We start from the raw sequence: 24,535 nt of genomic DNA, 5'->3' as shown, positions 1-24,535 counted from the left end.
GGTAAATAGTTGAGTTTCTTAAATAATCTTAAAATGTATTTTGTAGTGCATTTACTTACAACAACATAATAATACAATAATTAAAAAAACACAAACCTTGAATGGTCACTTTACAACTTGTGTATGTAGATCCTGCAGAATTGGTAGCTGTGCATTTGTACACCCCGCTGTCAGAAACCTCTGTTTCATAGATTTCCAGATAAGCAGATCCATATTCTTCAAAGATTTTATACCTTCCACCATGTGAAAGGACCTGGAAAAACAGAGAATTGGATGTTTTGTTTTATTTCTGAATTCATTGATTTCAATGAAGAGCTTGACATATCAAATAAGAATGATTACAACTTACCCTTCCATCTTTGGACCAGTAAAGACTTGGTTTAGGTTCTCCAGTAACTTTTACTGTCAGTTTCACAATGGTATCAGAGGACACTGTGATATCTTTGAGACCTGTTGTGAATGAAGGCTTTGATGCCGATGACTTCACTTCTATTTTCTGAGCCGCTGATCTCTTTTCCACAAATGTTGTCACTTTTGAGTAAATGCTCTTAAAAGCATGGCCAACAAAAGAGAATGATGTTCTAGACACACCTCCTTCTCCAACAATTTCACAGGCATATTGGCCCTGATCTGCCTCAGTGATACCGTGAATACTGAGATTGTAAGTGCCGTCAGCTGAATAATGAAACTTGAGGTGATTGCTCTCATTTAGCTTCTTGTCATCCTTGTACCACACTACTTCTTTGACATTTAACACAGTACTTTCAGTGACACATGACATCTTCACTATATCTTCAGAGGCTTCAACCTTAAGCTGTTGGAGAATCTTAGGAGGAGTGGTAGCTGGTAGCTCTACTCTTTCTGCAGATGGTGTCCTAACTGTTTGAGGGGACTTAACCCTCTGTGGGGATGTTACTGGTTCCGGGGATTTCACTCTTTTGGGAGATTTGAGTGCTTCAGGAGACTTAACACGAGGCTCTGGAGATTTAATACGTGCCTCTGGAGACTTTACACGGGGTTCTGGAGATTTTACTCTAGGTGGTGAAGTAATAGCTTTCTCCTTAGCTGATGTTCGTCGAATGGTTAGAGTAAATTGTGCTTCTTGTTTACCTTCAGAGTTTTCTACCACCAAGGTGTAGCTCCCTTCATCAGATGATTCAACTGCTGAAATCTCAAAGGTGGATTTGTACTGTGTTGTTGTCACATGGTGGCGATGGGAGGTGACAATTGTTTTTCCTGCATGCATCCATGTCACACTTGGTGCTGGTTCGCCATCAATATCACATGCAAATCTTGCAGACTCTCCTTCTGAGACTGTGATTGACTGTGGCTTAGTAAGGATTCGAGCTGGAAGAGTGGTTTTTGCCTTCTCATGAGTTATTTTTTCTTCTGCCTTTTTTACTTCTAAAGCTTTAGCTGTCTTTTCTTCTGATACATACTCTTCATAAACCACAGCTTCCTTTGTTTCAGTCAGTTTTGATTTTGTTTCTTTAATTTCCATAGTTGACTCTGCTGCAGATGTTTTCTTGACTGAAGACACATGGTAAACATCAGTCTTAGTCATTTCAGGAACAATAGCTGTAGGTGGCTCCTCATCTTTGCGACGGGAAGAAAATGTGGTGTATTCTCCCCCTGAAACATCCAAGGTTGCATAGTCTGAAGCTTCTCCCTTATAATTTGAGGAGACAACACGATAGGTTCCACTGTCTTCTTTCTGGCAGTTTAAGACCTCGAGCGTCAAGACACCACTCATGTTGGTAAAGCGGAATTTGTTGCTTTCTTCAATAGATTGTCCATTATGGTACCATTTTATTTCTGATTCTGGTTTGGCCTGAACGTTAAGTGTAAATCTGGTGTTTTGGCCACACGGTACACGATGAGAACGCATTCTTAGAGTAATGCGTGGGGCATGGTCAAGACTGAAAGGCTGCTGACTAACAACTTCATATTTTCTCTCAGTATTCAAAGCTGATTTTCTTGACTCATACCTAGAGAATATGTCAAACCTTGCAGACCTCTCAAATCTAGATGTTGATCTTTCACTTGTTACAGGACTGGGTGAACGCGGACGTGTTCTTTCAGGAGTGGGTGATCTCCTCTCTGGCACTTCCAGGTCAGCTTCTACTGCTGGACGCGGTCGGGGCCTTATCAGTTCAGACACTGGACGCATTAATTCAATGTATGTAGGAGATAATGACCTTCTCCTTCTTAGCAAGCGTGAAACAGAAGGTGATTTAGTACGAACATGTTCAGTCACTGCAACTCCCTCCTCGGTTTCTGCTGAAACTGCTACAGTTTCTCTTTCTCTTCTTGAGACACGTGTTTTTTCTTCAAATTCCATGCGCTTAAGTTCACTTTTGTATGATGCAAGTCTCTGTGTTGTAGCAACAGGACGAAGCAGCTCCTCATCTTCTTTCTCTTCATATACTCGCTGTTTCTGTCTTGGGGGTTTGTAGACAGCCTTTTCATATCGTTGACGGAGGTCAATATAACTTGGGCCAGCTTCATACTTAGAGGGAATATGATATGATGTGTACTTTGAAACATCTTCTTCTTCCTCCTCCTCTTCATATGCTACATGTGCCCGTGGTGAAGGATGGCGAAGTGCTGACAGCTCAAAACGTAGAGGACTACGACTAGGTGGAGAAGCAGAAAAGCCTAGCTCAAGCTCTTCTTCAAGGCGTAGCCTTTCCTCTTCAGTTCTCTTCATAGCTAAATAGTCGTCAACAGGGAGCAGAAGCTCTTCATCTGATAGATCACCAAGAGACCTCCTTCTTGGTCTATAATAAGTTTCATATTCAGGTGATGGTGTGCGCTGTCTAGCTGGTCTTACAGTTTCCAGATCATCTTGGGAAACTTTTGGTATGCGCCACTTGGGCTTGTACTGGTCAGTAATTCGTGGAAGTGGCATGACATAGAATTGCTCCCATCTAGAAAGACGAATACGTTTTGGTCGCTTCTGAACAATTTTCTCCATCGGCTCAGGTATTTCGTACTGGTCACGTAGTTTCCTATACCACCTCATTTCAGATAAAGGTACAAAGTGCTTTATCTCTTTATCTTCTTCAAGGGCTGTTGGAGCACGAACACGGGGTTCTGGAATTTCATATGGCATACGCAATCTCTTTTCTTCTTCTCTCTTTTTCTTTTCTTCTTTAGTGATTTCAAACTCACCCTTCACATGCTTGGTGCTTACTGCAGGTTTGTACATAATTGCAGCTTCTCTTAGAGCATCTTGTGCAACAGGTGTTAATGGAACAACATCAGTACCAGCAAGAATCTGAGCCATTCTCAAAGTCTTATCAATTTGTTTCTGAACACGTACTTGTCTCTCCTCTTCACTCTTGTATTCTCGCTTGACATAGGTGATTCGCTCTACCTTTAAATAAGCTTGGCAACTTGTAGATCCAGCTGAGTTTGTAGCGGTGACTCTATAAGTACCAGAATCTTCAGGTAGAGTATCTCTGACATGTAAAACATAGTAGTCTAGACCTTCATGAATAAATTCAACTTGGGGTCCAAATGCCAAAGGCATACCATCCTTCTCCCACTTCAATGTAGGTGCAGGTGTTCCTGACACTCTCACTTCAAAACGAACACTCTGGCCTTCCATACATTCTGCATTTGCAAGCAAGCGTTTAAACATTGGTCTCATTGTGTTATCTGCAGCAGCTGGATGAGGAGTAACAGTAAGTCGAGCCTTGCAGCTATCTTCACCGAATCTATTGCGAGCCACAACAGTGTACTCAGCATCATCTTCTGCTTCAACATTGTGAATCACAAGCTGATACAGACCTTTGTCAGTTGTGAAGGTATATTTCTTCTCATCATCTCCAGGTTTGATTTTCTGGCCAGACTTTAACCATGTGACACGTGGTTCTGGGTGGACAGTTATGGTTACCCCAAAGCGTACATCTTCACCAATGTAAGCAGTACGGTTGTACAAAGGCAATGTAAATTCAGGTGGTCTCTCAAGCAGTCTAGATGTATCTATCCTGCGCTTCACTTTCTTTACAGTACGTGCTATAAAGAATTCCCTGTATTCTCTGACACCTTGTACAAACAGTTCAACATAGGAGCTATCTTCTCCATATTCATTAACAACTTTGCATCTGTAGGTGCCATCATCAGACCTGTTTATATCCTTAACATAAATGGTAGCTACTCCATCTTGGTAACAAATTTCATACTTGTCACTGCTCTCCAGTTGTCGTACTCCATAGTACCAGGTTACTTCTGTGGAGCTATCATAATTTTCAATCTTGCAGACAAATTTGGCATGCCCACGTTCTTCTCCAATAGCATGCATAATTTGACCAGCAACTGGACCAATTTCAATAGGTGCAACCTTTACTTTGCCCACAGTGACACCTCTCTGACTTCTGATTGCTCCACCAGAGGAAACACGGGCTGAGGAAACCACAACATTCCATTCCTTTCTTACTAAGCTCTGATAGTATCTCCTGTGTCGCAAGGTTTTGATGGCTTTGGTACTTAGTTTTTCTGCTTTCTGTTTTAACCAAGGATGCTCCAATGCTTCAGCCGCAGTCATACGATGTTTGCGATCTTTGGTCAACAGACGATCAATGAAATCCATTGCTTCAAGGCTAACATCCTTGAAGGCTTCATCGTCAAAGCTGTATTCAGCATTTGAAATGTTTTCTATCATTTGTTGGTTAGTTTCAGCTGTGAAGGGATTGAGTCCAGTTAGAAGCACATAAACCAGAACACCCACTGACCACATATCAGTAGTTGTGCTGACCATATCATGAAGATGGACTTCAGGAGCACAATATTCAGGTGCAGTGAACTGAATTCTCAGATTGTCTCCAGGTTTCAATTGTCTGGCCTGGCCCATCTCAATGATTTTGATAGAACTGCTCCTTCTTGTCACATAAACAATGTTCTCGGGTTTGATGTCAAAGTGACCATAGCTTTGACTGTGCAAGAACTCAAGAGCTTCACACACCTGTCTGATGTATCTCACAATTTCTCTTTCAGTTAGTTCAAAATTAGCTGCACTGAGGCGCTCAAATATATCAACTCCTGAGATGAACTCAAAGATCATGACTAGTTCTTCAAGACTTTCAAATGATTCATGGAGATATAGGAAGTTCTTATGACGAGCAATATTGAAGGTGGCAATTTCCTTCTTCACCAGTGCTTGATCTGCACCTTTCACTTTGACAAACTTGGCCATGTAGGTCTTCTTTGAGCTGATTTCAACAGAACGATGAACTATGCCAAACTGACCACGTCCTAGCTCTTCAGCAATCATATATTTGTTATGTAGTTCTTTTGTGGATGAATGTGGTGCTTTGCCCTTTCCAATTTCTCTGGTTTCATCAACTTCTTCATCATAATTCAACATCCTTGTCTTGTCTTCTTTTGTAACTATAGGATCAGTTGGTTCAGATGGCTGGCTTTGACCAAATTTGTTTTCAGCAATTACACGGAACTGATAACTTGTTTTGCCAAACAGGTTGATGACAGTATAATGTGTATCACGAGCCTGGGCAACTCGGATCCATCTTTCTGCTGTGGTGGCACACTTCTCAATAATGTAGTTAGTGACTTTGCTGCCTCCATCATTGGCTGGGGCACACCAAGTGAGATTTACAGAATCCCTTGATATATCGCTAGCTTTGAGACCTCTTGGTGGATCAGGTACATCTGCAACATCAAGTTCAACTGTCTGCTGATCAATGCCAAACCTGTTTTTGGCACAAACTATATAGAAACCAGCATCCTTCCTGTCAACTCCATTGGGGAATACAAGTGAAGTAAAGGATCTCGTAACGATGACTTGGTAGTGTCCATTGTTATCAATTAGATCTTGCCCCTTCTGCCATGTAATTACTGGATCAGGCTTGCCACTGAAAGGAATCTTAATGCTGACCACTTCACCACGAAGGGCATGGACTGCTCCCATGCCTTCCAGATGTTTGGGCAGGTGAATCTTGGCAGGAACTAGAAAAAGGAGAATTGCACACATGTATATTAATACATCATCATTAATGTTAGGAAAATACAGAGAGGTAAAAATGTACTTGATTGTTATGTACTTACCTTCAACATCCAGAGAGACAGTTGTTGAAATGGATCCTCCCTGGTTTGTAGCTCTGACCTGGTATACTGTGGAGTCTTCTTCATTAACAGAAGTGATAACAAGTTGGTAGTAACCACCTTTGAATTCTTGTATTTTGATCTTTTCACCATCAGGCAAAATTTCCTTTCCACGCTTGAACCATTTCACCACAGGCTTGGGGTGTCCAGTGACCTTGCATACAAAAGTAGCATTGCTCTTGTATTTGACACTGAGGTTTCTCAACTCTTCCTTGAATGCAGGTGCTTTTATAGGTACATCTGATTTTGGAATAATGGACTCTGATATCTCACTCCATTCACTCTCACCTCCCAGATTTTCACATTTTACTCGGAATTCATATTCAGAGCCTTCAATGAGACCTTTGACAGAATAGACTGTTTCATGGATTTCCTCAGATGTCACTGTAATCCATTTGTTCTGTTTCTTTTCCCGTTTCTCAAGGTAATAATTTCTGATCTTTGCACCTCCATCACTTGCAGGGGGCTTCCAAGACACAACACATGAGTCTTTTGTTACTCCAGTTACAACAGGTTGGAGTGGTGGTCCAGGTTTCTCTGCAAAATTTAAGTGGGAATAAATGTCACTCTTATGAACTGTAAACATGTAATTATATCAATACATAAATATAATTTTTCTGTGCAAAAAACTTACCAAATGGACTCTTAATGACGACAACAGAAGAAATCTCCAGTGGTTCACTTGTGCCGTATTGGTTCTGAGCTGAAACTCGGAAGTAATAGCCAGCACTTTCAGTAAGGTTTACAATTCTACAGGAAGTTCCAGAAATTGAAGAAGATACCAGGTGCCATTGTTCACCTTCCTTTGCTTCACGTTTCTCAACAATATAATTTGTAATCAATGCTCCACCATCATCTGCTGGAGGTTTCCAGCTAATTACCACAGAGTTCTTTAATAGGGCATCAACAACCACTGGTCCTTCAGGTATAGCTGGTTTATCTATTTAGAAACAATAAAAATGAATTATATACTCATTTTTAAACACAGAAAAAATCCATTTGTTTTCTATAACAGATATTTTCCATAGTTATATGATTGACACAGTCAAAGTCTTTAAGAAGATTTACCTTGTATTTCAACATTGAGAACAGTGCTAACTGTTCCAAGGGTGTTGCTGATTTGGACTTTGTATTTTCCAGCATTCGTCTTCCGCTGCACATTCCTAATCACTAGATGAGTGTAGTGCTCAGTGTTTTCAATAATCACATTCTCAGATGGCTGCAAAGGCTTCTTTGCATAGAACCATAAGATCTGAGGTACTGGACGTCCAATGTACACAACATGTAGACGAAGGCTTGTTCCACATCCTGCATAGTATTTCTCTTTCAATGGGAATCCAGGATGGAACTGAGGGGCAGCCTGTAGGAAGAGTTTTCCGCTGGTCTCAATTTCTCCAGCATCATTGATTGCTCTGCAAGTATATAAGCCTTCATCTTCTTGTTCATCTGTTACCACAGTTAGTGAATGGTTGCGGCCATCAGAGCTCATTTTGTATTTACGACTTGGTATTAGCTCCTTGCCATATCTGTACCACTTAATTTCAGGAAGAGGTCTACCAATAATCTGGCATTTCAGAGTAGCTGGTTCTCCAAGTTTAGTGGTAACATCCTCCATTTCCTTCCTGAGAGATGGTGCTTCTCCAGCTGTTAAAAAAATAAGCCAGATGTTTGAGTTCATTCAGGACGTCATATTGCTTGCCACCTTAATATAAATATTTTATGTTATACATACCAGTCAATTTAGTTTTAATTGTCATAGCTGTTCTGCGAGGTCTGCTGATTCCAGTTTCATTCTCAGCAAGTATTCTGAATTCATACTCTGTGGCCTCAAGGAGACCACCCATGGTAAACTGCCTGTCTTTCACACGTTCTTTATTGCATTTCTTCCATGCACTGTCACCAGACTGGCGATATTCAACCCAGTATCCTAGAATCTCTTTGCCTCCATCACATTCAGGACGTTCCCAATGTATGGTTATACTATCCTTGGTGACAGAAATTACATCAATCTCGCCTGGCTGGCTTGGTTTATCTAAAGAAAAAAGAGAGACATCACAGTTATTGCTGAAACAAGTGCCAAATTTCTAATTACAGGATGGATATTGTGTTAAACAATCACATTTTACTCACCAAATGGATCTTTGCATATAACCGGATCAGATGAAGGGCCTGGCTCACTTAGACCAATATCATTTTGGGCTATGACACGGAACTGATATTCTGCATCAGGCACAAGTCCAGTTAGAGTATACATGGTAGTAGTGATGTGTGTTTTATTATGACGGACCCATTTATCAGTGGATGTCTCTTTACGATCAATGTAATAACCAGTTACACGAGAGCCACCATCATCCTTAGGTCTGGACCATGATAGACTGACAGTGCTCTTTGTAACATCCAGTATCTCTGGTGGATTGCTGGATGGCTCTGGAGGGCCTGTGGATGGAAGAAAAATTAATTCAGCCATGGACTTTAAATATGGTTCAGTAAAATCAAATATGACATACAAAGAAAATACTTACAGAGAGGTGTTTTTGGTATGACAGCTTCTTCTGATTTTAAGGACCTGCTAGTGCCAAACTGGTTTTCTGCTGTCACCTTGAAGTGGTACTCAACATTTTCTTTCAGGCCCTTGACGACCAGAGATGTCTCTTTAACTCTAGCATCCACAGTATACCAGGCGGCCTTGGGAACTTCTCTTCTCTCAACAATGTAACCAAGAATATCCGAGCCACCATCATCAGCAGGTGCTCTCCAACTCACTCTTACAGAGCGAGCCTGGATGTCATCAAACTCAAGTGGACTTTCTGGTGGATCTGGACGTCCAATGACTTTAACCTTGATATACACTGCCTTTTTCCCACACTTATTCTCCAGCACAAGATCATAAGTGCCAGAGTCATCTCTGTCAGCTTCCTTAATTACAAGCTCAGTGTGTGTTTCAGAGGTGGCAATCATGGCTCTGTGAGAAATATCCCGACCTTCCTTTGTCCATTTGCAGATTGGTATAGGTTTGCCTTTGATAGGCACAGACAGCCTGATGACTCCACCCTGTCTAACAACAAGGCCTTCCTGGTATTTTGGATCCAGCTCATAATCAGGATATGCTGAAAGAAATTAAGCAGAATTCCAGTCAATAATACATTTTAAGGAATATGAACTGTATATGGATAACATGAATAAAGAATCTTTGTTTTACAATTATATAATGTGCCTTACCCAGCATTTCTGTAACCTTTACTGTTCCTGGGACCTCAGCAGGCTCACCAGGTCCTCCAGCATTACATGCTAAGATGTGGAACCTGTATTCAGCTCCCTGTGGCATATGGGTCAGAGTATATTCACAGATCTTTGTCGGGGTTGTGTTGCATTTTGTCCATTCATATTGATCAACCTTCTGCATTTCAATAAGATATCCAGTAACCTTTGAGCCTCCTTCTTCATCAGGTGGACTCCAGGCAAGAGAAACTGATGTCCTTGTTGTATCAGTAACCCTTGGGTTCTGTGGCTTTCCTGGTGGGTCTATTTGAAATATTTAAAAAAATAAAAAAAGTATGGTTCAATTCTCATGCTGTACAAATGGCTATTTATTATACATTTAATCCGTAGTTTATTTGAAAAAGAAAAAATACATACCAATAGGATCCATAGCTACTGCAGGTTTAGAAGGACGACTGGGTTTACCAATGCCTCTTGAATTGATGGCTGTAACTCTGTGCTCATACTCCAGGCCTTCAATCAAACCAGTGGATCTGTATCGTGTCATTGTCACGGGATTCTTATTAGCACGGACCCATCTATCAGATCGAACCTCTTTACGTTCAATTATATATCCTGTCACCTGAGAGCCTCCATCTTCATCTGGTGGGTGCCAGGTAATTGTCATTCCATCACGGGAAATATCAAATATGTCTGGTGTGCCAGGAGGCCCTGGAATGGCTATTAAAAGAAAACACAACTTTATATTTGCTTTTCTACAAAAAAAATTAAAATATATTTGGACCGAAGTAAGAATTATTATTAATAATAACAATCACTTAACCATGTAAGTGAATTGAGAACATTCATTCAAAATGATTAATTAGTTTAGATGCTCATGCTGTAACGGCAAAGTAAATAAAACAAAAAACAAAGAAAAAGCACAACGCATACAATCATACAAAAAAAACTTACTCTTAGCACTCTTGCACTCTACAATTTCAGACTGCAAGAAAGAACCAATTCCAAAGCGGTTTGTAGCAGCAACACGGAATACATATTCCGTTCCTTCAGTCAGTCTGGTGAACTTGAACATAGGTCTTGTGACAGATTCAGATACAGGAAGCCATCCTGGACGGTGGGCATCGCGCTGTTCAACAACATAACCACTGATTGTTGCACCTCCATCTTTCTCAGGTGGATCCCAGCTAATAGAGACAGATGTTGCATCCACTTCATCTATCCTTATAGGTCCTGTAGGCTCCCCTGGTTTATCTATTTTTAGACAAAAAGCAATAAATTAAGCATTTAGAAGCTCTTAGTAAAGATGCAGTAAGTACTTCTTTTCTAGATTCTTACCAAGAATGACCACTTTGATGGTTTCCATGGTACATCCTGTGACATTCTTCACTTCAAGCATATAGTCTCCAGTGTCATCAATTGTGGTTTCACGCACGGTCAGTTTGGTGTATTTTCCAGTTGTTTCAATCTTGACCCGATCAATTTCTTTGATCTTAGAGCCACCGAAGTACCATGTGCAAACAGGAGGAGGTCGTCCAATTATTGGGATGTGTAGTTCAATGGGTCGTCCCGCTGGTACATTAACAGTCTTTTGAGGAATGCCAGCCAGATCAATTTTAGGCATTACTAGAAACAGAAAGCAAGAAATAGGATCAGAAATAAATTCTTTAGATACATTAAATTTGAAATAACAGGCAGACAACATAAAGCAATAGTATTTTAAATACCTCTTTGTTCTTGTACAGTAACAGGTGTGACAATCTCTCTTGGCTCACTAGCACCCTTTGTGTTTGTTGCCCTGACTCTAAACAGGTATTGCTCATTTTCATTCAGGGAAACAATGGTGTGTTCAAGGACTGTTGGTTTAACATTGGCAACCTTCATCCATCTGTCTGTGCCAGGCTTGCAAGCTTCAATGAGATAGCCAGTAAGTCTGCTGCCACCATCATGAAGTGGTTTCTCCCAAGCCAAGATCACTGTAGTCTTGGTTACATCCACAACATTCAGAGTTTGTGGAACCATAGGAACATCAGATACCAGAACAGCATCACTAGTTTCGCGTGGTTCACCTATACCATAGATATTTTCTGGCAAAACTCTGAAGTAATACAGCATTCCTTCTGCCAGGCCAGTAATTCTATAAAAGGTCTTGCTGCATTTAACTGTTACTGTCTTGTAGGCTCTCATAGATGCTTCACGTCGCTCGATGATATAGTTATTCACAGGAGCTCCACCATCAACACTTGGAACATCCCATGTAATAACCGCTGATTCTTTAGTAATTTCTTTAACTCTGATAGCTGCAGGAGGTCCAGGGGTATCTAAAAAATAAAACCATTGTTTTAAGTGCATATCAGCAAAAAACAATGAATTGGTTTAAAAAAATATAATACAGTATATAAACTCAAGTGATAAAGATTATATCAAAGCTTACCATATATCTTGACAAGAATTGTGGCTGCTTTCTTGCCAGATTGGTTCTCGGCCTCAACTGTATATTTACCAGCATCATAGCGGTTTACTTTGTCAATTGTGAGAATTGTGTAACTGTCAGTTGTGTCAATAAATCCTCGACTTGTGAGATCCACACCAGGTTTACTCCAGTTGATAATTGGAGTAGGCCTTCCAGACACACAGATCATGAGGCGCAGAGAATTTCCAGCTCTCAAAGTAACAGTCTTTTTCAGATCATCTGCAATCTCCAAATCTGGTGGTTCTGAGTAACAAATACAGTAAAAGTTCAAGTATGCACCTGCATCAGCATGCATAGACTGCAAAGGTAAAGGTTTATCTCATGCTAAAAGGAAAAGGTAAGAGACACAGAGAGAGAAACGTGTCTCTTTTTTGCTTTCAGCATGGAATAAAAGGATAATAAAAGTCCAAAAGTGACATAATCTAACCAAATTAATGTAGCTCAACCACTTACCAATTCTTTCAATTGGCTCAATTTCAGCACATGCCTCACTGAATTCACCAGTTCCATTCACATTAACTGCTGCCACTCTGAAGCAGTACTTCTTACTGCTCACAAGAGTGGTCGCAGTGTATTCTGCATTCCTCAAGGTTGAAGTGGTATGAGGCCTGTACCACTGATCTGTTCCTTCTTCTTTCATTTCAAGAATATATCCAATCACATCAGCACCACCATCATACATAGGTCTTGTCCATGCAAGGCTAATGCTATGTTTTGTAGTATCTACGACACGTGGGATTGAGGGTGCAGCTGGAGTATCTGAAACAAATCAAATCAGAAAGTAATTAATATTTTGTTTTCTTTCATGTTTCAGTTGAGCTGATAAATTTTGAGTAATGCTGAAAGTGTGACTTACATGTTGGTTCTCTGCAGCATGCATATAAGGATGCTTCACTTGGTTCACTGTTACCTGCTGCATTAACAGCAGTTACACGGAACTGGTAGTCACTACCTTCCAATAGACCAGTAATTTTTAGTCTTGTGTCATAGACAGTATATTCTTTGTTGACTCTGGTCCACCTTACACTCTTCTTTTCACGCTTATCAACAAGATAGTTGCTAATTTCACTGCCACCATCTGTTTCTGGCTTCAGCCACTCAATAATGACATGTTCTTTTCCAACACCAGTTATTTCTGGTGCTCCAGGTGAAGATGGTATTGCTGTGAAAACAAAAGACAATTTAATTTCATACTTCATTATAAAAAATTCATATTAACTAACATGGACTATTTCAGGAACAAATATAGAACTTACTGAATGTGTTTCTGGCAATAATCGGTTCAGATTCCAGTGGCACACCAGGCCCATACTTGTTTACACCTCTGACACGGAAGATGTATTCATTGTTCTTTATCAGTCTTGTAACAACACATGACAGGGTCTTGCACTCTGCTTCTGCTATTACCCAGTTAAGTCTGCTAGTTTCACGTCTCTCAACAATATAATGAGTAACTGGAGCTCCACCATCCTCGGATGGTATTTTCCAGGATAATGTGCATTTTTCTTCCGTCACTCTACTTATGGTAATCTTATCATCACAAGGTCCAGGTGTATCTAATGAAATGAGAAAAAAAAAGGTTTAGGTGTTATTTTTCCAGAAAAAGAATCAAGCCACATTTCATTTAGAAACCATAAGGATAAGAACTGACAAGTAATTCACCATATTTATTTCTATACTTACCTAGAACTTTGACATTGACGGAAGCAGTCTTTACTCCACTGGCATTCTTTACTGTTAGTATGTATCTTCCACTGTCATTTCTATCACAGAATTTGATTATTGCCATTGCACGTTTGTTGGTGTATTGCAAGGAGATCTTTTCACAAAGCTCAAGCTCTTTCTCGCCTTTGGACCAGAAGACTTTGGGATCAGGTTTGCCTCCAACAGAAGCATCTAGAACAAGATCTGATCCAGCTCTGATGGTGATGATCTCTCCTATAAGTTTGCTGTCAAGCTCTGCTTTAGGAGGTGCTAAAAGTTTGAAAATGACATCATTAAAACAATACATTATAAACTAAGTGAGAACAAATGTTTGCAATTAAATATCATACAAATAATATATAAAAATATCTTACTGTATTCATCTTTGCATGTGATAGCTCCTGTTGATTCCGAAGGTGCACTGTGTACTCCAGCTGCATTCTTTGCAATAACACGGAATTCATACACTTCTCCCTCACCCAATGCTGTTACAGTGAAGTTTGTTTCTGTAACTGTTGTGTAGTTACACTTTAGCCAGCGTCCATCTCCAGTTTCATTGTATGGCTTGCGTTCAACAATGTATCCCACAATCTTGCTTCCACCGTCACTGAATGGCACAGACCATTTCAGTGATACTGTGGACCTTGTCACATCTGTAACCTCTGGTTTGCCTGGTGGATCTAAATGTGAAAAATGAGAGAATGTTTACTTATTGCCAAAGATAGGCTGTGTTTTCAAAGAAAAATTGGTTTCCAACTAATGTAATACTTACCAACTGGATTCTGAGCTATCATTGGTCTTGAAGCTTCACTAGCTTTGCTCAGCCCAGCAGCGTTCATTGCGTATACCCTGAATTGGTACTCTAAGCCTTCTACAAGAGTCGATACTTTATAGTGACATTCAAAGCATGGAATCTTGTTCTCCTTCACCCAAAGAATGGTGTTGCGTTCCTTCTTTTCTATCCAATATCCTGTAACCTTGCTGCCACCATCATGGTATGGTTCCTCCCACCGAATGGACATAGCATTTGCCGAGACAAAGAATACTTCAGGTCTTGTTGGTGAACTTGGTGGAACTTTAGGGAAACAAAAATCAGAGTGATATACAAATACTTTTTCATAAATTCATTTATCCTAAAATAATATAACAAATTAAAATTATACTCACCGAATGGATGTTCAGCGACAATAGGAGGAGATTCAATAGGCTTGCTTACTCCAAATCTGTTTTCAGCACAGACACGGAATGTGTATTCCATGTACTTGGTGAGATGCGTGACTTTGATCTGTGTTCGCTTAACACTGGAGTTTACAAGCTGCCATGTTGTTGATCCAGACTCACGCTTCTCCACAATATAGTTAGTTATTTCAGTTCCACCATCATCTTCTGGTTCTTTCCAAGTCAATACACAGGATTCTGAAGAGATTGATGAAACTTCAACAGGACCAGTGGCTTGACCTGGTCTGCCAATAACATTAACAGTAACAGTGAAGGTTCTCACTCCTGCAACATTTTCAAGGATGAGATAATATTTGCCAGAGTCGAATCTCATGGTGTCTTTTACAGTCAAGGTGGTTCTGTCTTTTGTGGTCTTGATGTTGACTTTGTCTGTTTCTTTTAGTCTCATTTCTTCAAGTTTCCAAGTTACCTTAGGAACTGGACGTCCACTAATAGGAATATCAATTGTGAATGTACTACCAGCTTTGCAAGTAATAAGCTGGTTTGTAATTCCACTAAGATCTGCAGTAGGTTCAATTTGTGGCTCCTTAATAATTACAGATGAGAAAGATTCTCTTGGTTCACTGAAGCCAGCATCATTTTTAGCTTTGACTCGGAATTCATATTCTGTGCTCTCTATCAAGCCTTCAATCACTATATTCAGAGCTTTAGTGTGGCCACCAATGACCCAGTGATCTGATCCCTTTTGTTTAGTTTCAACAACATAGCCTGTGATGCGACTTCCACCATCATGTTCAGGTTTCAACCAGGCCAAAGTGGCAGAAGATTTTGTTGTATCAATAATATCCAGTCTCTTAGGAGGAGCAGGTTCTTCAGTTGCAACAATTGGATCTGGCATTTCATATGGTTCACCTGGGCCATATTGGTTCTCTGCAGTAACCCGGAAGAAATATGCCACACCTTCTGCAAGGTCAGAAACTCTGAGGATTTGACGTGTGCATTTCCCACTGACTTCTTGCCAACTACGACGGCTAGCCTCCCGTTTTTCAACAATATAATGATTGATACGAGCACCTCCATCATTAGCTGGGGCATCCCACATTAAAGTCAAAGATCCTCTTGTCACATCCTTAAAGGTAACTGGACCTGGTGGTCCTGGGGTATCTTGTACCTTAACTGTGAAAGTAATAGATTTGCTTCCACTGTTGTTCTCTAAAGTGAGGGTGTATTTTCCAGCATCATACCTATTGCAGTCTTCAATTGTAAGTGTACTGTGGGTGTCAGTTGTGTGAACATCTGCCCTGACACCAAGTTCTCCATCTCCTTTGGTCCAGGTAGCCACAGGAACAGGTTTTCCTTTGAAAGCGATACGAAGAAGAACGGTACTGCCTGATTTCACGATGTGAGTCTGTTTGAAACTGGCATCAATGTCAATCTCTGGTGATGTCAGCCTGTCTACAGTCTGAACAGGATTAGGAATTTCACAGTATTCTCCTTTTCCAACACCATTAAGTGCACACACACGGAATTTATATTCTTCACCAGGTTCTAATTCCGTTGCAGTATATTTAGTGTTGATACAAGTTTCAAGATTGACTTTATGCCATTCTTCAAGGCTGGCTTTGCACATTTCAATGACATATCCAATTATTTCCATTCCACCATCAAAGACAGGTGTGGTCCATTCCAAGCTGACTGATGTCTTTGTAGTGTCAGTTACCTTTACCACAGTTGGAGCACTTGGTGCACTGGTTGGTTCCCTACATTTGATGAGTCTTGATGTTGAACTACATGGTCCAATTCCAGCATCATTTTCAGCCATGACATGGAACTCATATTCATTTCCTTCAGTAAGCCCAGTTACTCTGTATCTGGCTTCAGTTATTGGCCTCTTAGAAGATACTTTCACCCATCGCATGCTCTTCTTTTCACGTCTTTCAAGAATGTAATGCTTAATTTCATTTCCACCATCACTTCTTGGTCTTGTCCAAGAAAGTGTAATGCTGTCTCCAGTGACATGGGTTGCATCAGGAGTGCCAGGAGCCTCTGGTACAGCTGCAAAAAAGTAGCAATATTAAAAAACATATATATAGAAATATGTTTTGTTATTAATTGATACATGTAATTCAGTTTTCAAGCAAATAACTAAACATGGAAAAAAAACTTACTGAATTGGATTTGTGCAACAATAGATTCTGATTCCAGTGGTCTGCCAACACCAAACTTATTCACTGCACAGACACGGAACTGGTATTCATTGCCCTTAATCAGCTTTGTGGCAGTAAATGAGCACGCTTCACACTTGTCATTAACAAGTGCCCAAGAGATTCTGGATGTTTCGCGTTTTTCAATCACATAGTGGCTGATTGCAGCACAGCCATCATTGTCAGGAGGATTCCAGTACAGAGTGGCCTTTTCTCCAGTAATGTTAGTGAAATGCAAGGGTCCAGCAGGTGGTCCAGGTGTATCTAAAAAAAACATAATCAGATGATCATGAAAATCAACGTAATTTGAAATATTTATATTTTTACTTGTTTATTATACTATATATACTATGATGTGTAAAAGGCTGATACATATTGCACTGTTCATTGTTATTTGGGAATTCTCAACTATCTAGTATATGCTCAAGATGAATTCTTTAGTTGCAGCATAACTGATTTCAGTATTCAAATGTGCTTCCTGCTCTTATAAATTTGAATGGGTTTTCTAATTGAAAGCCAATATTAATTCGTTTTTACCCATTGCATTTCAACTGAAGGAAAAATTAGTGTCTAACATTGTAGTAATTTAGAGTGTTTAAGTCAGAAGTAAAGGGGCCTATCTGTAGCCAGCTAAGGAGGGACTTCAAGTTCTTTATGTTCATGCTGCTGTAAATAACACACTTTAGCTAAGCACCTTTGAAACCAAAGCCTGATTGCAGAAAACAAATCTCAAGAGGCAAGCAGAACAGGTCCTGGGATCAATTAGCACCAAGGAGAATAAACTGCTTAGTTTGTAGAAACCACAAAAAACGATTCCTAACAACCAGAAGTTACATACATTTTTATCCTTCTTAATAGATGGTAACCATCTACTGAAATTTTAGATAGAGGTTGTACCAATAATTATTCTTGATACATTATATGATTTGTGGTAAAAAAAGTAGCCATTTATCTTTATCGCTGAGTACAAAAGAAAAACTTATGCTCAAGATGTGGAGCTCTTGACAATGGGTCAATTAGAAATTAGAATTTTACTGGAAAATATGATGGATTTGCAATAACAACACTTAATATTGGCTGCTCATGTGTAGTTTATCTTATGGTTTTGAAGATTGTGATTAATGTGAATTAAAGCCTGTTAATTTTTTTACATACATTTTCCACATACAAAGTTGTTATTATAGTAGTTATAATAATAGAAAGCACTTGTATAGTCATTAAATACATTTTTTATGCTTATTTTATGTATATATCACAACCACTGTGCCTAAAGTGCCTACAGATTTGTACAGCAGTGTATGTTAATACAAATACAAAAATACACAAATACACACCTTGTACTCTGACGTTAATATCTGCTTTCTTGGTTCCAGAGGAATTCTTGGCTTCAACACTATATATACCCCGGTGATTACGATCAGCATCTCTGATAAAGAGGCTGCTTGATCCAATGACTGTTTTAATGTCAATATCAACCATTGTCTTCTTATCAATTTCTTTTCCATCCTTGAACCAAGTTACTTGAGGAACTGGTCGACCCTTGATAAGGACTTTAAGCCTAATACTCTCTCCTGCTTTGACTGTGAGACCTTCAAAGTGTTCTGCACCAAATTCAATTGATGGAGGAACTATAAAGGAGAGAAAAACATTTTATTCAAGTTTGACTGTAGATTATTCTGAGCATTCACAAAGACAAACTTCCATATACTTTCAAATACTTACTGCTTTCATCTCTAGTCATGATGTATCCAGAGGACTGTGAAGGTGGACTAACTGTGCCAACTGCATTTCTGGCAATCACTCTAAATTCAAAGCGATCACCAGATGCAAGACCAGACACTGTGTACTGGCATTCAGTAATATCGGTGAAGTTGCATCTCAACCAGCGTCCTTTTCCTTGACGTTTTTCCACGCTGTAGGCAACAATTTTGCTGCCTCCATCACGCAAAGGAGGTTCCCATTTAAGTGTGACAGAGTCCCTTGTTACATCAATGTAGTCAGGTGTACCAGGAGGATCTAAAATAAGTAACAATATTTTATACATTATTGTTACACAACTGAAACAAAAATCTCTAAGAAATTAGAAACTAGAATACTTTTCCAAATGCAGATAAATAGATGTAAAATTCTTACCAACTGGAGAGACAGCCAAGGTGTGTTTGCTAGGCTCACTGCAAGGGCTCAGACCAGCATTATTCTCTGCATATACTCTGAATTGATATTCCAGACCTTCAATTAGACCAGTAATTCTGTAGTCTCTTCCAGATATAGGTGAAGTATTTATTTTCTGCCAGAGAATACTATTTCTTTCCTTCTTCTCCACATAGAATCCAGTAACCTCTGAGCCTCCATCGTAACATGGTGCATCCCATTGAATTGACATGCCATCACAAGTAACATTGTACACCACTGGCTTTCCTGGTGGACCTGGTGGACGGTACTGATGTTTTGCAATTACATCATGTGAAACAAGGGCCTCACTTACTCCATATCTGTTTTCTGCACGCACTCTGAATTGGTATTCTGTTCCTTTGATTAAGTTAGGGATCTTAAATGTTGCTCTGGCCACACTTGAACAAACCATCTTCCAAGCTGTTTGGGAAGTCTCACGCTTCTCTACACTGTAGCATGTAATTTCTCCACCTCCATCCTCCTCAGGCACATCCCAAGATATAATTATACTCTCAGCTCTGATTTCATCAAATCGAATGGGACCTTTTGGTTTAGATGGTGGACCAAGGGTGTTAACTTGAAAACTGAATGACTTTCTGCAGACATTGTTATCAAGAACTAAAGTATATTTGCCTGAATTTTCTTTTCTTGCATTTTTAATTGTCAGAGACACTTTGTTTTCTGTTTTCTTGAAGCGAATCTGTTCACTTTCTTTCAGAGGAAGATTGTCTTTCAGCCACTGCACAGTTGGCCTTGGTTTTCCCTTATATGGTATCTCTACATGAACATTATGTCCAATGCGCACACTGATTTGTCCTCCTGGGATGTCTGACAGGTTTGCATCAGGTGGAATAATATAGTCCTTTACGGTGATTGGTCCAACTTGGGCAAAGTCACTTTTTCCTTTCTCATTCTTGGCAAATACTCTGAAGTCCATCTCTGCAAGTTCTTTCAGTTTAGTAGCCTCAAACTCACAGGCTTTGGTAGTGCCTGCAATTGACCACTCTTGCTCATTTTTAAGTTTCTTTTCAATTATGTATTCTGTGATGATGCTGCCACCATCATAATCGGGCTTGTTCCACTGTAATGTCACAGATGTTTTGGTTGAGTCCTTCATTGAAAGATCTTTGACTGGACCTGGCACCTCAGTAGCTTTAACTGGTTCTGCTGTCTCACATGGTTCACCTACTCCATTTTCATTTTCTGCCATCACACGGAAGAAGAAGGAAGTCTTCTCAGAGAGGTCAGTAACTTTAAATGTGGTATTAGAACATTTAGTTGTTACACTTGAATAGGCTCTCTTTGTAGCATCTCTCTTTTCAATAATGTAGTTGGTAACTTCTGCACCACCATTGACAAGAGGTGGTTCCCACACTAAAGTTACATTACCACGAGTGACATTCTTGACCTGCAGTTTTTGGCAGGCGCCTGGTGTATCAAGCACTTTCACATTCACAAATGATGATTTAGGCTCTCCTACTCCATTTTCAATCTGAAGAACATATTTCCCAGTCTCATCTCGAGTGACCTGTGGGATGGTAAGTAATGTAGATGATTCTGTATTGTGGATGTTGTATCTTGGATCACTGCTGATGTTCTTCTCTTCCTTTCTCCAGGTGACATTTGGAGCAGGTCTGCCTTTAAATGGAATCATGATCTCTACATCTTGGCCTGCTTTAACTGTGTATTGTGTTCTCAGGGCAACATCGAGATCAATCTCTGCCTCCTCTGTAAAAAGTAAAGCAAAAACAATTTATTAGCTTCTGACAATGTTATGAAAAACACTTTTAGTAAAAGTAAAGAAACTGTCACATGGTTGTTGAATACATACCAAGAATATCCTTAGCTTGCACAGGTTCTGTCATTTCAATTGGGTTTCCCTTTCCAGCACAGTTTACAGCAGACACACAGAAGAAGTAGTTGACCCCAGGTTTGAGGTGAGACACAACAAACTCTGTTGTTCTGACTTCACCCTTTGAGCTAACCACAGTCCATTCCGTTTCTTCACCTTCCCTCTTTTCAACTATGTAACTGGTAACCTCACTGCCTCCATCATACACAGGCTTGAGCCATCCAAGAGTAATGGATGATTTAGTTGAGTCAACAACTTTAAGTTTGGTTGGTTCACTTGGAGGATCTGAAGGAAGAGCAATTTGAAAAGTTCAGGTAATTTTTAAAGGTACAAGGCACACCTTTAAAGAAACATAAGGACAGAAAGAGAGTATGATAAAGAAAAGAAGAATGCTTACCAACTGGATCAGCAGCTTTGTAGAAATCAGATGCATCAGAGAAGGGACCTTCTCCAGCTGCATTGATAGCACAGACACGGAACTGGTATTCATTTCCTTCTGTCAAGTTTGATACTTTCTGTCTAGTATCACGGATGGAATCTTTAATAACCTTGAACCAACGTAAGCTCTTTTTCTCACGTTTTTCCAGATAATAACCTCTAATATCACTGCCACCATCAACAGTTGGCCTTTCCCAGACCACAGTCATTGAAGACTTGGTTATCATTGTGACTTCAGGTGTGCTGGGCTGTCCGGGAGTGACTAAAATAAATAAACATAGTAAGAAACTGTTTCATGGGTAAAAAGAATAAAGTGTCTTATTTTTGATCATTTGCATTCACTTACCAAAAGCATTCTTCGCAACAACAGGCTCAGATTCCAGAGGCTCTCCAACTCCATACTTATTAACACCTCTGACACGGAAGACATATTCATTGCCTCTTATAAGCTTCTGTACAGAGACAAGGCTCTCTTGCAGTTTTTCTGATATGAGGGACCAGACAACTCTGCTTGTTTCACGTTTTTCCACAATATAATGGGTGACAGGAGCACCACCCTCATCTGTAGGAGGATCCCACATTATTGTGATCTTCTCAGCAGTGACTGTTTTAAATTGAATAGGTCCAATAGGAGGTCCAGGTTTATCTGTTAATAAGAATATATAATATAATGTGACTTAAAATAATAAGTTATGGTAATAATCTCATATCAAGGTTACATTATATCAATTCCATCTGTAAAGCAACTTTCAGAAATATCTGTTTTTAACAAATGTAATACAATGCCAAAAATACAAACCACATAAAACATACCGAGAATCTGTACTTTAATAGTAGCTGATTTTGAGCCCATTGAATTCTTAAGTCTGAGCTCATAACTTCCGCTGTTGTTACGTGCAGCATCCTTAATAATGATGGCAGAGGAGTCTGTGGTATTTTCAATTGACACTTGAGCACTTGTTTCTAGTTCCTTTCCATCCTTATACCATTCAATTGTTGGCAGGGGTTTGGCAATAATTCCAACCTGAATTTTCACTGATGCTCCAGCTTTGTATTTTACAACATCTAAATACTCCGGTGGCAAGTCAATTTCAGGAGCACCTAAAAGACAATGATACAATTATAATGAAATTACAAAAACCAACATTGATTTTATTTCCCTTTTACATGTAGATGAAATAAAACTTACCAAATGTATCAACACATGTGACAGGTCCTGCAATCAGAGATGGATTACTGATAGAGCCAATTGCATTCTTTGCAAAAACTCTGAATTCATATTTTCCATCTTGGGTCAATCCTGACACAGCAAAATTGGTTTCTATGACATTTGTAAAGCTAGCTTTTGTCCATCTTCCATTTGGTGCATCTCTCTTCTCAACAATGTATCCTGTGATCTTGCTTCCACCATCATAAGGAGGCTTCTGCCAAGCCAGGCTTATGGAGTTCTTTGTGATATCTGTCACATGTACATTTGTTGGAGGCTCTGAAATACGTAATACATTAGTAGTTATAAAACATGTCCTAGCATAATACAAAAGTGATAAAAAACAATGACAAATAAAATTCCCAATTAAAATACAAAAAACAAATATATTTACCGCAAGCATCAATTGCAAGCACTGGGTCAGATGTTTTGCTGACTTTGCCAATACCAGCAGAATTTTCTGCCAGAACTCGGAACTCATAGATTAGACCAGCACTGATATTAGTCACTTTGAAGTGGGTTGCACGAATGACAGTCTTGTTAACCTTCTGCCACAGAATGCTATTTCTGTCTTTCATCTGCAAGTGATATCCAAATACATGGTTTCCTCCATCTGACACAGGTTCATGCCAGCAGACAGTGATGCTCTCCCTTGTGACCATAGTAACCCAAGGTGTTGATGGTGGGCCAGGCATTGCTAAAGTAAATAAAATAAAAAATAATAAAAAATAAGTACTGTATGTTAACAATGTGAATTTTATATTCATCAATGCAAAAATATATAAGAAAAATACTTACTGTATGGGAGTTTCACGGTGACATTTTGTGAATCAATGTGATCACTGATGCCAAAGCGGTTCTCTGCCTTAATGCGGAACTGATACTCTTCTCCTGTTGTCAGCTTCATGACTTTGATTATGCTTCTTGCAACTGCTGCTGACACTTCTGTCCAGGCAGCAGTACTTGTTTCACGTTTGAGTACAATGTAATTGGTTACTTGACTTCCACCATCATATACAGGTGGTTGCCATCTTAGGGTCACATTGTCTTCACTGACATCACTGATTTCAACAGGGCCAACTGGAGGACCAGGTCTATCTAAGACCACAATGTTTACAAATGTCTTTGTTGTTCCACTTGAATTGGAGGCAGTTATATCATATCTTCCAGCATCAGCTGCTATACTTTCTTTGAGATTGATGATTATGCTGTCAGCAGTGGTCTCTGTGTTGAATCTCATTGTTGATTTCACTGCAAGGTTATCCTTTGAAAGTGTTACTTTTGGTAGGGGTTTACCAGAAAGTGGAATTTCAAATTTAAGGTTTGAACCGGCTCTGACATAGACAGTATTGTGAGGGAAATTCTTCATATCAATTTCAGGTGATTCTAGAAATGCAAAAAAAAAAACATTGATTGCATGGCTGAAAAAGGTTAAGAATAAAAAGAATAGTGAAAAAACAAACTGGCAAATCTATCTTTAAACAAACACTTTAAATATATGGTACAATTATTTCCATAGAAATAATAAATCGGAGAGTTAATATCTAGTTAGTACTGTTTAAAGCTCTATAAAATAAAAGGAATGAACCAGACAATACATTTTTTCAATGTGTCTTCCTTAGTTGTGAGGAAACTTACCAAGCTGATCTTTCACAACAACTGGGAGCAGCATTTCCTTCGGATCACTGAGACCAGCCTGGTTTTCAGCCCTCACACGGAAGAAATATTCAGCACTTTCTTTAAGACCACAGACAATGTGATGTGTAGTTTTCACTACTGCACACTTCACCCAATTCTGCTGGCCTTTTTCAAGGGCATCAACTTGGTAACTTGTGATTCTGCTGCCTCCATCGTGTTCTGGTTTACTCCAAGACAGTGAAACACTGTGTTTTGTAACATCTATAACCCCAAGCTTCTCTGGCGGACTTGGTTTTTCTGAAAAAAAAGAAAAGTGAACATCA

General features: G+C 39.5%; 1 protein-coding gene across 1 annotated transcript in view; it reads right to left on the bottom strand.

Annotated features, from left to right (window-relative positions):
• Positions 1-24,535, bottom strand: part of ttn.2 (titin, tandem duplicate 2) — a 171,351-nt gene that overhangs the window by 3,864 nt on the left and 142,952 nt on the right. The window contains exons 211-243 of the mRNA XM_015358879.2: positions 24,213-24,509; positions 23,373-23,960; positions 22,969-23,271; positions 22,557-22,853; positions 22,181-22,468; positions 21,714-22,013; positions 21,327-21,629; positions 20,909-21,214; positions 19,039-20,805; positions 18,628-18,921; positions 18,240-18,533; positions 16,870-17,169; positions 14,690-16,756; positions 14,295-14,597; positions 13,897-14,202; positions 13,502-13,792; positions 13,075-13,374; positions 12,675-12,980; positions 12,272-12,577; positions 11,780-12,061; positions 11,073-11,666; positions 10,684-10,971; positions 10,300-10,599; positions 9,763-10,065; positions 9,346-9,648; positions 8,649-9,233; positions 8,257-8,562; positions 7,859-8,158; positions 7,195-7,770; positions 6,761-7,066; positions 6,070-6,663; positions 350-5,970; positions 97-253 (exon numbers count right to left, since the gene is read on the bottom strand). Coding sequence (XP_015214365.2) covers positions 97-253; positions 350-5,970; positions 6,070-6,663; positions 6,761-7,066; positions 7,195-7,770; positions 7,859-8,158; positions 8,257-8,562; positions 8,649-9,233; positions 9,346-9,648; positions 9,763-10,065; positions 10,300-10,599; positions 10,684-10,971; positions 11,073-11,666; positions 11,780-12,061; positions 12,272-12,577; positions 12,675-12,980; positions 13,075-13,374; positions 13,502-13,792; positions 13,897-14,202; positions 14,295-14,597; positions 14,690-16,756; positions 16,870-17,169; positions 18,240-18,533; positions 18,628-18,921; positions 19,039-20,805; positions 20,909-21,214; positions 21,327-21,629; positions 21,714-22,013; positions 22,181-22,468; positions 22,557-22,853; positions 22,969-23,271; positions 23,373-23,960; positions 24,213-24,509 — 19,731 coding nt within the window. The remainder of the gene's footprint in view (positions 1-96; positions 254-349; positions 5,971-6,069; positions 6,664-6,760; positions 7,067-7,194; positions 7,771-7,858; positions 8,159-8,256; positions 8,563-8,648; positions 9,234-9,345; positions 9,649-9,762; positions 10,066-10,299; positions 10,600-10,683; positions 10,972-11,072; positions 11,667-11,779; positions 12,062-12,271; positions 12,578-12,674; positions 12,981-13,074; positions 13,375-13,501; positions 13,793-13,896; positions 14,203-14,294; positions 14,598-14,689; positions 16,757-16,869; positions 17,170-18,239; positions 18,534-18,627; positions 18,922-19,038; positions 20,806-20,908; positions 21,215-21,326; positions 21,630-21,713; positions 22,014-22,180; positions 22,469-22,556; positions 22,854-22,968; positions 23,272-23,372; positions 23,961-24,212; positions 24,510-24,535) is intronic.

Source organism: Lepisosteus oculatus, chromosome 12, assembly GCF_040954835.1.
Source record: "Lepisosteus oculatus isolate fLepOcu1 chromosome 12, fLepOcu1.hap2, whole genome shotgun sequence".
In the NCBI taxonomy this organism is placed as follows: Eukaryota; Metazoa; Chordata; class Actinopteri; order Semionotiformes; family Lepisosteidae; genus Lepisosteus; species Lepisosteus oculatus.
The sequence above is the reverse complement of the archived record's forward strand: the minus strand, read 5'-3'. Positions and strand labels throughout refer to the sequence as shown.